General features: G+C 42.6%; 1 protein-coding gene across 1 annotated transcript in view; it reads right to left on the bottom strand.

Annotated features, from left to right (window-relative positions):
- C4H3orf70 (chromosome 4 C3orf70 homolog) overlaps positions 1–9,092 on the bottom strand; it is a 104,488-nt gene extending 95,396 nt beyond the window's left edge. The window contains exon 1 of the mRNA XM_030861627.2: positions 8,615–9,092. Coding sequence (XP_030717487.1) covers positions 8,615–8,810 — 196 coding nt within the window. The 5' untranslated portion in view covers positions 8,811–9,092. The remainder of the gene's footprint in view (positions 1–8,614) is intronic.
- Between the last annotated feature and the right edge of the window lie 4,176 nt (positions 9,093–13,268).

Raw genomic sequence — 13,268 nt, 5'->3', positions numbered from 1 at the left:
CTAAAGGTCTGTTTAAATGAGATACAGAGGAAGAAATACATTCTATATCACACCAAGAATCTAGTTTTAAATAGACAACTAAGCACTAGGGAGGTTAAAGAATTTGTCCTGAATGGACTGTTTTGGGACATCGTGCAGACACAACTGGAAGGATTTATCATACACTGTTGGCACTCCAGATACTGCACGTTTTTGGCAGTGTGCTTACAGAATACTACTAAATATCAGGATATTCAAAAGCAAGCCAACAATAAGAACAGGAGAAACACAACAAAAAAGTCTGTGACTTTGAGTAAAGTAACTTGCAAAAACTACAATTAAATCTACTTTGTCCACCCATTCTAAAAGCCAGGACCCCTCTGTTAACTAGCACTTTTGCCATTTTTCTACGCAAAATCAGTATTCCAAATAACAGCTAAGTATCGCTACAGGATCGTGACAGACTTTTAAATCATTAAAGTTAAATATGTACAGTTTCACTTTAACAGTTTTGTAATATTCTGATCCTTTGAAACGTGTTAACCCATGTTTGATATGACAGTTCTCTACTAACTGGTATACCTGATTAACCAGAACTATCCATTGCTTAACAATGGTGGAAAATAGGATGGAGTAGGGGAGTGGGGAGTACAATATAAGATTCCATGATAAAAAGCAGATAATCATCACAAAGTAACTATTATAAAATAAACCTTTCAACAGTGAGGGCAATTTAAAAACTCGATTTCTAAATGTCATCCTATTTGAAATGCATATTTTTACCATCTGTATTGTGTTGAAGTGTGTAATTGAACAAATGAGTATGGTTACAAAGTGAATTCCAGGTTAACCAGGACATTTTTGGAAGGGAAAGCAGTTGGAATTGGGGACTTTGACAATCATCACACTATGACAATAACATGTAACTATGTTATTATCCCCATATTAAAAATGATGATAAAGCAGAAACTAACACACCATTGTAAAGTAATTATACTCCAATAAAGATGTTAAAAAAAAAAAGATGAAACAAAGACGGAAGTTAAGTAACTTCCCCAAAACCATATAACTAGTAAGTGGGCAGAGCCAGGATTCAAACACAAAGCCCAACTCCAGAGCCTGCCCTCAGGATGACTAGGCTACCTAGTATTTCCATTGTTTGTTTTGAGGAGGGGCTGATGCTGAACACCTGTACTAAGTACTGCTTTACATCATATAATATTCACAACAACCCTGTGAAGTAGGATTTTTAGTCCTGTTTTTCAGAAGAAAACACTGAAGCTGAGAGAGGTTGAGTAACCTGTCGGAAGTTACACTGCCAATGGATGGAAGAACCAGGATTCAACTCAGGTGTGTCTGACTCCACAGCCCTTGCCCTTAATAGGACTACACTCTGCCTTCCACATTCTATGTATAAAACATTCCTTATTTTTCGAGGAAACACATCTTCTACTAGACAACTGTTAGCTGTTAAACATATGTTCCTGAATTTGTTTGGAATGAATAACACTTAATTTCTCTGAAAATATTACTTCTTGTAAATTAATGAGATTTCACAATATGAGAAAACAAACTTAAAGTGAGGGTGTTATAATGTAGGAAATTATCATAGAAAAGCCCTCAAAAGCTATTTGGTTCAAATCCCTAAGTTCAACAGGCTTGGAAACTAATAATAATTAATGGTATGTATGCAAATCTAACCAAAAAAAGGGCTTGCACCAGTTAGGGAGCAGTTGAAGATGTGACATGACTGAACTTTCATATTATACAAATACGTTATCAAATGTTTTTTAAAAGCATAGTTTTATAGAGTTTGCAACCACTCCAAAAACGTTCACAATTCATATAATTGCCCCTCTCTTAAAATCAGAAACCATTCTCATTTTACTTATTTAAATCCTCCTTGTTTGAAAAAAATTTTTAAATAGCTGAAATCCTCCTCACTGTACCCTGAGTGGAACCAAGAAACCCAGAGACCTGGTTACCATCTGATTTGTGAGATTCTAATGCACATTGACCACATGTGGCCAGGGCTACTCGGCAAGTTTCCTAATCTAAAAAATGAGAATAACAGTACCTATTTCACAAGGTTGTTGTGAGGTGTAAATGAGCTAACACATGCAAAAAGGTTACAACTGTGCCTGCATATAAGCAACAGGTGTGTTATCTGTTATCACTGAAGTTGGTGTGTGTCCATTACTGAAGCACCACTTGGATGGAAAAATACCTATCAGCTTTCTCTTTCTCTGGAAAAGCTTTGAGGAAACTCACTCAGAACTTGATTTCACCTTTGCACGGTAACACCTGTATCCTCTTCCTTTAACCACCAGGCATGTGAAGAACCCTCATCAGTAGAAAAAAGCTTCAGTTGGCTCCTCCATCTAATCAAACTACCACTCCGTTTTTTGCTAGTTTTCACAGTCAAACAACCTTAAATATATTTTCTGTAGCTTTTGTTATTGATATGACTGAGTTGCCCCTTAGGAAAACCGACTGGCATTACCCTGGGGAAGTCAGAACTTGATTTTGGGGGTTGTGTAAAGCAGGAAAATAGAACAAATAGAGTAACACAAAAACCACAATGCTAATATACTAACTAGTGGAGAGAAGTGTATTTGCCCCTCCTGACAGTTAAATCCTCTAATCAGCTCTTTCCCTCCCTATAGGAAATCTATAAATAAGAAGCCAAATTATAACCAAACATTTGCTGGGACAGTCCAGTCACAGGGACCAGACGTTTAAGCCTCTAGGCAGTGCCACCTTCTCTGAACAGTCTGCAAACACCACTTCCAAATTCTGCCTCTCCAACTCCCATTTTTCTATAATTCAATGCTGCCCATCTACCTTCTGCTGTAAGTCTTTCTTTAGATATGTTAATATCATCTATTAGACTACATCAAGTGCCACTCTTCCTGCTTTCAACCTGAAAAAGACAGACATCTTTTAAGATGTCTTTGAGATGTCTGCATCTTTTAAGATGCAGAAAACTGAGCTCACCTATTGTGTGATTTTATTAAGCCAATACAGCTGAGTTCTGCGGGTGGTACCAACATCATACCACATACACTCCCCCACCTCCACCCACCCCTGACACCCTCTAATCACTTTTGCTTTGATAGCTCTTAACTTGGACTTCATTCCCCACCATATTCAGTGACCTCTCTACAGTTCCCATTCTTCTGTATTTCACTATGGCAATTGATACAATTTGCCACCCATTTCTTAAAAACTTTCCCCATCACTGGTTTTAACAAAGCCTAAAAACTGTTGATTTTGCTCATTAACTTTTTTTTAAATTTATTTATTTTTGGCTGTGTTGGGTCCTTGTTGCTGCACGCAGGCCCTCTCCAGTTGCAGCGAGCGAGGGACACTCTCCATTCAGGTGCACAGGCCTCTCATTGCGGTGGCCTCTCCTGTTGCGGAGCACGGGCTCTAGGCGTACAGGCTTCAGTAGCTGTGGCACGTGGGCTCAGTAGTTGTGGCTCGCAGGCTCTAGAGCGCAGGCTCAGCAGTTGGGGCGCACGGGCTTAGCTGCTCCACAGCATGTGGGATCTTCCTGGACCAGTGTTCAAACCCATGTCCCCTGCATTGGCAGGTGGACTCTCAACCACTGCACTACCAGGGGAGCCCTGCTCATTAACTTTAAATTGCTCCACAGTACCTATGGTGGTTAAGCGTCCAGGTCCTAGAATCAGATAGACATGGATCCAAATCCAAGGCTCTACTTCTTACTAGCTATGTGCCCACGGGAGAGTTACTCCTTTAAGCCTTTTTCCTCCACTACAGAATGGACATAATGACATAATTGGCTACTGAGTGCTTAGCATAATCATCTTACTCTGGCACAAAGTAATCACTCAATAAATATTAATTATTACCTTTGTGTCCTAATTCTCCTGCCATTTTATTCTTCTCTTTCTACCTTGAAGAATTCACCATCTCAAACAGCTTTGACTAATAATGCAATTAAGTATATTCCTGAAGTTACTGTGGCAGGATTAAACCTTTCATCCTCTTCATCAGTAATAAAGAAAATCATTATTTCTAGATTTCACCAATATCTAAGAAATAACCTGCTGAAAACTGATTTCATTTTCATACTCTTTCTTAAAGTACTCATTTCCCTTGGCCTCTGCAATACCATACTTTAAGATTTTTCTTCTCTGGCCATCTCTTCTCAGACTCTACTGCCAGCTCATCTTCCTGCAACCAGCCTCTAAACGTTAGTGTTCTAAAGGGAAAGCCTAATGGTTTTCTTCATTTCTCATACTGTAGTCTCTCCCTTGGCAATCTCATGCTTCATCATGGTTACAACTGCAATCTATAAAGAAGTAAATGACTTCCACATTATCTCTAGTGCAGACTTCTCCAAGTTCCAGATCCCCTATATCCAACTGCCTACTGACATCACCATGCTATGACAAAGCAACTTAAACTCCATAGATACAAAACTGGATTCATGGTCTTCGTGGGTTCATGATTCCATGATCAACCAAACCTAGTTCTTCTCCAGTATTTTTTTTTTTAGTGAATGAATGGCATCACCATCCATCCAAGCTGCATAAGGCAAAATTCTAGAAATCTAGAAGTTACCCTTTATAACTCCTCTTCCTCCCCTTCCAAATTTAATCTGTTCCAATTTCCATTAAGTGGATATTGCTGCATGAATTTCAACCTATTTTTTACACTAATACAAAAATAATCTCCCTTGCTGACTTCATTCCTCCACTACCCATTTTATCACTATCATGCCAAGGTCTCTATCAACTGAAACTTCCCCACCTTGCCTGTTCATCCCTCCCTAACATCTATCTCAACAATCAAATTTCTTATTTCTTCTAAATATTCTACCTACTCAAGCCACAAAAAAAATCTACTTTACAATTTCTGCATATGATTTATTCTTTCCCATTCCTCTTCCCTATCCAAGTCATGTCTTTTTCTCTCTCAAAACTCTTCTTAGAATCCTTCATTCGTTCATTCGTTAATTCAACCCAATATCACTCCTTACTAGGAAAATAAATAAATAAATAAAGTTACAGATTCGGAGTCACAGTTTATTCAGCCCAATAATCTGTCTTTGACAGAGACACCAACAGAACACATATAGTTTTCCTCCCATAGTCCTCAAAATCAGTTATTACCCTAATATACTAATTATTTCCTCTATATTAAGCACTGCATCTTTCAACATACACATATTTTGTGTCTTTTATGAACAGGTGTGTATTTTCAGCCTTTTCTACTTCACAAGGTTATAAACTTCACAAGTTTAACATCAACCATATAAAACTGACTTTTCTTTATTTGTTCCAAATTTCCTCTCAAGCACCTCAAGGTAGTCCTCCTATTTTAGCATTTTCTGACTTGGTGAACAAGCTGGTAGTTTTTTCACCCATATCACTTGTGATTTTAAAGGAACACAAAAATAAATACAGCATGCATCACACCCTTACACTCTGCTTACAGGGCATCATCCAGCTGTATTCATATCTGTATTCCTGTTTCCATAATAATGTCTCATGAAGAGAAGGTGCTCTATACATGTTCAACAAAATTAAAGGAATTCTGCTTAGGCCTGATGTTGTGTTCATGAATGCCAAAAGAAGTAGAACCTCTCAAATACGTTAACTCTGCTTCTGTTCAATAAAAATAATATTTGGGCTTAAAAAAGGTAGAAAGAATTGGTGCCTAGTATAGGTGAGGACACTGTAACAGAGCACCTTGCTGCTCTTAACGAACTGAAGCTGCTCTTCGATGTGATCACCGAACCACTGCCAGCAGAGGAAGCACAGAGACCCAGAGGGCTGCCAAAGACTAGAAAAGAGGAAATAAATGTAGGCCTGATTAAAAAATAGAAAGAATTGGCAACAGTCCAGTATACTCAATGCCCATCCTTTTCTAAATTCAGATTATTTAAAAAATAGCTTCTAATCACTTAGAAAAGAAAATGTTAAGCATTTGTGGAACCAACCTATGTTATACCAGACTAATTAATTTCCTTTTTTTTTTTTTTTTTTACGGGAGTATCTTTACAGATAGACAGACATCACACATCAAAAAGATGTAAAAGTAGTATGTTGGTAGAATTTCAACAAAGTATTTGACCAGGTTCTCATTACACCCATATGGATAAGATAAACAGAAGATGGATAACGGTACAATTAGGTAGTGAGGTAACTGTTTAACGACCATAACAACAAGTGCTCATTAATGAATTGTTATCAACCTGAAGGGCAGTTCAGGACTTTCATCTGTGGCCTTTCCCTGTTCAACAATTTTACCAATAAGAGGAAAATATATCTAAGGGATCAGTGAGTACCCATATCCAAATACACATATATAACTGTGAGATAGGCAAATGCTGTAACTTATGCCACAAATGTAAAACAAACACACAAACAAAAAAGAGGCTTAATGGCTTAGTTCACATCAAGCTTAGTTCAATCTGACAGCAACAAGCTCAATATGATGTGGAAACAAGAAAAACTAATGTGATGCTAGCTGCAGCAGTAGTATCTCAAACATGGGTGACAGGAGTCCTGCTTAACTCTGGACAGATCAGACCACAACTGGGATATGCTGTACCATTCTATGGGTCACTGTCTTCAAAGGATCATAACCATACTGGCACATGTTCAGAACAGAAAAACCAGGATGCTTAGGGGCCTGAATACCATTAAAGGAAAGGCAGGAGGGAATGGAGATTTATAAATAGGACAAAGCAATGCCTTGAGAGGAAAACAATGGCTACCTTCATTCAGTCATTCAACAAACGTGAATTTCAAACCTATTTCTGGCCAGACATTGTGGCTGTGACTGGGGATATAGGAAAAAGACAGTCTATATCTGTGAGAAATTCATGTGTATATCTGAAGAGTTGAAACAGATTTGATCTAAAAAAGCTTTAGATTCTTCTATATGATTTCATAAGGTAGAAATAGAGGCAATGGAAAGAAGTTCTAACGTAATTGATTTCAGCTGCATATAAGGAAGAGCATTTTAAGAGTCAAAGCTGTCTAATGAAGGAAGAGGCTGCCTGAGTAGACAAGGTTCCCATCAGTAATGGTGTACTTAAAGAGGAGACTGCTGAAATAAGACAGGCACTGAACTGGGCCATTTTTAATGTTCCTCGCCTTCTACACTATGATTCTTTCTGTACTTCCTCAGGAAATGGACTCACCAGGTTCACCCTACTTGTGTACTACAGCATCACAGGTTTCCCACAGTTGTGACTTCCAACTTTGTACCCTGTCCCCCACTGAAGCAATGCCATATAATTAGGTATGGATCTGAGAGCAACAGGAATAATGCAATATAGGAAGAAACTGACCCATCAGTACAGAGAATGCAAAAAAAAATCAGTACTGTTCAATGTGCCTTATATTTGTAAAGAAAATGTAAGAATTCTCTATCCTCGAAGTCATAAATTCAATTTAAAATATTACGGAAAAAAAACTTTTTAACAAGTCTACAGAGTAAAACAAATGTGGCAAAATGTTAACAGTTGTTAATCTAGGTGTGTAACACTACAGTGATCCTCTTTCAGTGTTGTGTATGTTTGAAATTTTTCAAAATTAAAAGTCTGAAAAAAATTTTTAGAAATATATTATGTTCAATTAATATAAATAAGGATCTGCTATGTACTGCATCTCTTGTTGGAAGCCATTTTTTTCTAACCAACAAGGAAAAAATAATTTTAATTTAAGATCACTTTGAGAATTTGTGTCCTAAATAAGCACTCCAAACCCCTCTACTATAACGTTATGTGGAAACTAAGTTTAGAATATATTTCTAAAAAGAAATAATTCATCAGATACAGTAGGCCAAATACCATGAACTAATCAAATTATGAAATTGATTAAATGGCTACTTAAATCCATTTTAAAAATCACAGGCGGGATAAACGTAGAGAAAGGTCTAGACCATTTACTTTTATAAATTGGTTTAAAATTACTGAAGCTTATTTTCATTCATTTTATTTTTGTAATTTTAAAACACTCTCTAGAATAAACTGGCTCTATATGCTGGAACTGGGTATTCAAACAGTTCACCCGTCCAAACTGTTAATATTAACTTCTTGGAAGCAGTCCCTCACACTTTAGCACTTTCTCAGTCTGGATACAAGTGGGCTACGATTGGAATTCCAAGGGCTCCCTTTCTTTTAAATAGCAGCCTGTTAAGACAAAAGTGATAAAAAGAGGGGAGCATCTTTTAACCACCAGCCCCGAAAAAAGGCTTCCCCTTCGGTTGTCGTCAACTCTGACTGCTGTCGACCCTTTTTCAACACACTGCCTGGTAGTTTCGGTTGAAAAACAAAATGGAAAAAAAAAATTTTTTTTAATATATATATGTCCCATTTTCCTGGGGCAGGTAGATAGATCCCCTTTTGTAGAAGTGGCTAAAGCTAGGCTCCCCACGGATTTCATCTCGTTGCCAAGGCAGCGCCGACCCGACTGGTCCGGCACGAGGGCAGTTCCCGCCGCCCGGACCCCAGGGCGGCCCTGGCCTGCGGCAGAGCAGCCCCGGCCCAGCCCGGAGCCCCCCAGGCCGCAGAGTCCCTGCCGCGACCCCGGACGGCCCGGCGGGCGCCCCGGGACCGCGGCGAAAGGCGGGGACATGAGGCTCGACTTACAGTGACACCATCCGAGGTGACAGCACCAGTGCAGCTTGAAGCACTTGCCGTGGCTGTGCGTGGCACAGATTGAGAGCCCGTCGCACGGCTGGAAGTCGGGTCTGCGGGCGGCGCAACTCCGCGCCAGGGCCTGAGCCTCGTCCACTTTCTCGCTCTTCCAACCGCGCTCGGGCGCCGGCGCCGCGGCCGCACACATTTCCTCTCCCTCCGCGGAGCCGAGACCCGGAGCTCAGGAGGAGCGGCGTCTGGGCGGGCAGGAAACCGAGCCGGCTGAGGACGCGGAAGGGCGGGGCGCGAGCTGGGAGTCACGCCACCGCTTGAAGGTGGCGGTGGCGGCGGCGGGAGCGCAGCAACCCCAGGTTAGCACAGGAGCCGCCCCGGGTGCGACCGGGGTCTGGGCCTGCCGCCGCCTTCCCTCCCTCCGCCGTGGCGCGCGCCGCGCCCCCACGCGCACACGCACGCGCACACGCCGACCCCGGCAGACGCCACGAGTCCCTCCGCCAACCCCGCCTCCTCACACACGCCGGGCTTGGGTGCTGGGTCGTTGGCGTACCCCGCAGCCGCCGCACACTCAGTCCTCAGAGGCTGAGCCCGACCGACGGAGGGCCGTTAGGAACACACACACCTCGGCGGCTCAGTTTTCACACGCAGGCCAGCTTCCAGGAACACTTCCCACACTCAGTCCCCACACACACTCCCCTTCGACACACACGTCCACAATCCGCAGAGGGCTGTGCACGCTGAGGACACGCCCTCCCAGACGTCCAGTGGGCTGGTCCCTGCGCAACTGGGAGCAAGGCTTTCTCACACGCACAGCCTCTCCCCACGCGCACACCACGTTGCCCTCGTACACATCCCCCAGAGGGTCTGGGCACCCAGGCCCCTGGGGGCGCGTGCACATACGCACGCAACAGACGCGCGCTCCCCCGGGGCTGCCTCCTGCTGCCAGCGGGGCCACTGGGGCGCACGTCCCGGGCCACGCACGGCCACCAGCCCTCGCGGCCCCTGGTAACCATCGCTCGCCCAGGTCTCAGCCCGAGGCTGCAGCCCCGCCTTGCTGAGGGGGAAAGTAACCAAGCTGGGTGCCGTGGTGTGTGTGTGTGTGTGTGTGTGTAAAAGAGATGCACGGGAAGTGCGATGCACGGGACTGGTATGTGGAATGTGTTGCGTGTGTGTATTTTGGCATGTATGTGATGTGTGGGCGTGTATGCTTGTTATGTGGAGTAGGTGTGGTGTGTGTGTAACTGGATGTGTTGTTAAGTGAGTACATGGTACATGTGTGGTGTGCATGATACCTGTGACTGTTATGTGAACTGTGTGATATGAGGTGTGTATACACATGTATGTGGCATGGATGCATGTGACCAACGTGGAGTGTCAGTGGTGTGTTTATGTGTGGTAGGGTATATGTTCTGTGTGTGATATTCGAGTAGCTGAGTATGTGTGTATCCATGTGTACGTGGGGTGCGGTGGGCACGGTTGTTACATAGCATGTGGGTATGTGTGTGTGGTATGTATGTGGCAGTGTGGTGCATATGACTGGCATATTGAGTGTATGTGTGCGGTGTATGCGGGTGGAGTTGGGTGTGTGCAGTATGTGTGTTTGTGGGCATACAAACAAGACTCGTGTTTGCCATGGACTCTGTGCCTTTGTGTGTTAATGCCCACCCTGGCCAGCAGGTGTAACTGGCCCTGAAGGTGACTGCAACTCTCCCACCCAATCAGCTTGCCTTCTTCCCTCTTGAGGACAAGTTGCTCCAAATAGATTTTCCATGCTAGGCTCCGCTGCTGAGAGCCCACCCCGGGCAGGGTTCAGTGAAGAGAAAACAAACCATTTGCTCCCGGGGAGCACAGTTGGGAATTAGCGTTTCCCTGCAACAAGGCCAGAACCCAGCCTTGAACACAGAAAAGGAGGGGACCTCCTCTTGCTATTTGCCAAACATTTTTCAGAGCAGAGGAAAATGCCTGTAATTGCCAAGGTTCAGGGAACAACAACAAAGCCTTTCAGTACAAATGCTGTGTGGGAACATGTTTATGCCCAGGTCCACCTTCTCCATTACTTTATTCCTTTCCTGCTTTGCACTGACAAGGAGACTCATCATGGTTTTGAAATAACCAAATTCATCTTCAAGCTTTGAAAATCCTCACTGCCATAAGCAATCTTCCCTTTTATTTAACCTTGGCTTAAGAAGGGAAATGTAATTTGCATATGTCTGACTCTAGTGAAGGCTTCATTTATTAGGGGCTGAAGAGAGACAATTTGGTGGCAAAGGTATTTTCAAGAAAGGTATGAATCAAAATCTCAAAATATGGTTCCCTCCAATAACCTAACACTGAAACAGTTATAAACATGAAGCATCATATCTTCAGCTTCAGCCCCAGGCATCCCTCTCCCCCACCAAAAAAAATCCTAAGGAAGTACATCCCTGACTTATAAAATTTCTCCATCCCTGCTGTTAATGTCACAGTCTGACCCACCTCAGAATAACATGAATAAAAGGAAGGAAAAATTTAATCCAAGAAATACATAATCCATTACTGCTGTAGCAAGCCAAACCAGAATTTTTCAAAAAGGGGATTCCCATCTCTCCTACCCTATTTTTCTCCTTCCCCAACCCATAAATTCACTCTAATACTGTCCATGTTATATAAGGTCTTATAACAGAATTCTTTCAGTAACTAGTATTTGAACAGAATCCTTCCACTGGCTTTTACTCTAGGGTGAACCATATAAGATTCTACTATATGAAATCATGCCATCTTAGCTAGTGAAAAATGAGCACAGGAAGTAATGTGTCATATTGAGGAGGCAAGGTAAATTACCCAAATACCCTACTTTATGTTAGCCATATGATTTGAAGCTGAGAAGCCTTTACATTTTCTATAACATAAAATCCATTCCATTCCCTTGCCCTAAAGATGTTATTAACCTCTATTGTCTGCAGTGGGGCGGGAGGAGGTATATGTGCTGTGACCTGTCAAACGTGTATACACACAGCCTTCGGGATGTGTTGTCAGGATATGAGCTTTTTTTTTTTTTTTTTTTTTTTGCGGTACACGGGGCTCTCACTGTTGTGGCCTCTCCCATTGTGGAGCACAGGCTCCGGACACGCAGGCTCAGCGGCCATGGCTCATGGGCCCAGCCACTCTGCGGCACGTGGGATCTTCCCGGACCGGGGCACAAACCCGTGTCCCCTGCATCGGCAGGCGGACTCTCAACCACTGCGTCACCAGGGAAGCCCCATCCATAAATATTTAAACATCTATTTCTAAATGAACTTTTAAAAACCATAAGTCACAATACAATTATCACATAGTAGGATACAATTTGACCATAAGTTTGAACTTGTTCCATAGCTGCTGACCACCTATCCGGCTCCCCTTTAAGAATGCTGCTGCCTGAAATTTCCCTCTTTCCTGTCTCTTTCTCTCCTGCCTACCTCTTTAGCTTATCTGCCACTTCAAGTTTTCTCTGACCAACCCAAACTAAGTTATATACACATTTCCTTTGTATCACTTAACTCAACTTTAAACACATAATTAAAGAAGGAACTATTGAACTAATGTCTTTCCTCATCCCCCCTCCTCTGCTACAAACTGTAGGCTCCTTGAGGGCAGGAACATGGCCTCTGTCTTGTTCACCATATTGTTCCCAATACTTAATGCAGAGAATAAGTCATTGAAGTAGTGGAAATTATTCCATCTCAGACTCCCAAAGCCTGGAAAAAGTCCATCTGTGGTAAATTGTTTGTAAATACGTGCGAATAATTCCTATAATTACTTTTCCTGTAACCATATCCTTGAATATTTCCCTCCCGCACTGATTCTGAGCTTAGCTACGTGTATTAGTTAGCTATTGCTGTGTAATAAATCACTCCAAAATTAACACAACACAGCTTCTGTGGGTCAGGACTCCAGGCATGACTTGGCTAGGTCCCCTGCTTCGAAGTCTCTCATAAGGCTACAATGAAGGTGTGGGCCAGGGCTGCATTCTCATCAGAAGGTTGAACTGGGGAAGGATCTGCTTCTAAGATCGCTCAGTGACTAGTTTGCAAGGATTTGATTCCTTAAAGAACTGTTGGGCTGAGGGTCTCAGTTCCTCACTGGTTGTTGGCTGGAAGGTACCCTCAATTCCTTGCCACATAGAGCTCTTCATAAGTCATCTTGCTTTACCAGAACAAGCATGTAAAAAGAGTCAGAGAGTGTCCGTCTTTTATAACCTAGTCTCAGAAGTGATATCCCATCATTCTTGCCATATTCTATTCATTAGAAGCAAGTCAGTAGGTCCAGCCCTCAAACAAGGGGTGGAAGTTACACAAGGACATGAATATCAGGAGGCAGGAATCATTGGGAGCCATTTCAGAAGCTACATACCACATCATGTGAATTGCTTTAGCCAACGGGAGAATAGAAAACATGCTTAGCAAAGATTTCCAAAGGACATACTCATTGGGATTTGCCCTTTCTTTCTGTGCTTGAAACTGTGAGACCAACATGTATACAAGCCAGAGCAAGCCTGCTGGAGGGTGAAATGCCTTGTGGAGGAGAATGGAGGTGCCCCCAGTTGACAATTCCCAGCCAACTGTCTATTAACCACTAGAAGCATCAATGAGGCTATACTAGATCATCCTAGACCAACCAGCTGATCCCAGAA

The sequence above is a fragment of the Globicephala melas genome, chromosome 4 (genome assembly GCF_963455315.2).
Source record: "Globicephala melas chromosome 4, mGloMel1.2, whole genome shotgun sequence".
Taxonomy (NCBI): Eukaryota; Metazoa; Chordata; class Mammalia; order Artiodactyla; family Delphinidae; genus Globicephala; species Globicephala melas.
The sequence above is the reverse complement of the archived record's forward strand: the minus strand, read 5'-3'. Positions and strand labels throughout refer to the sequence as shown.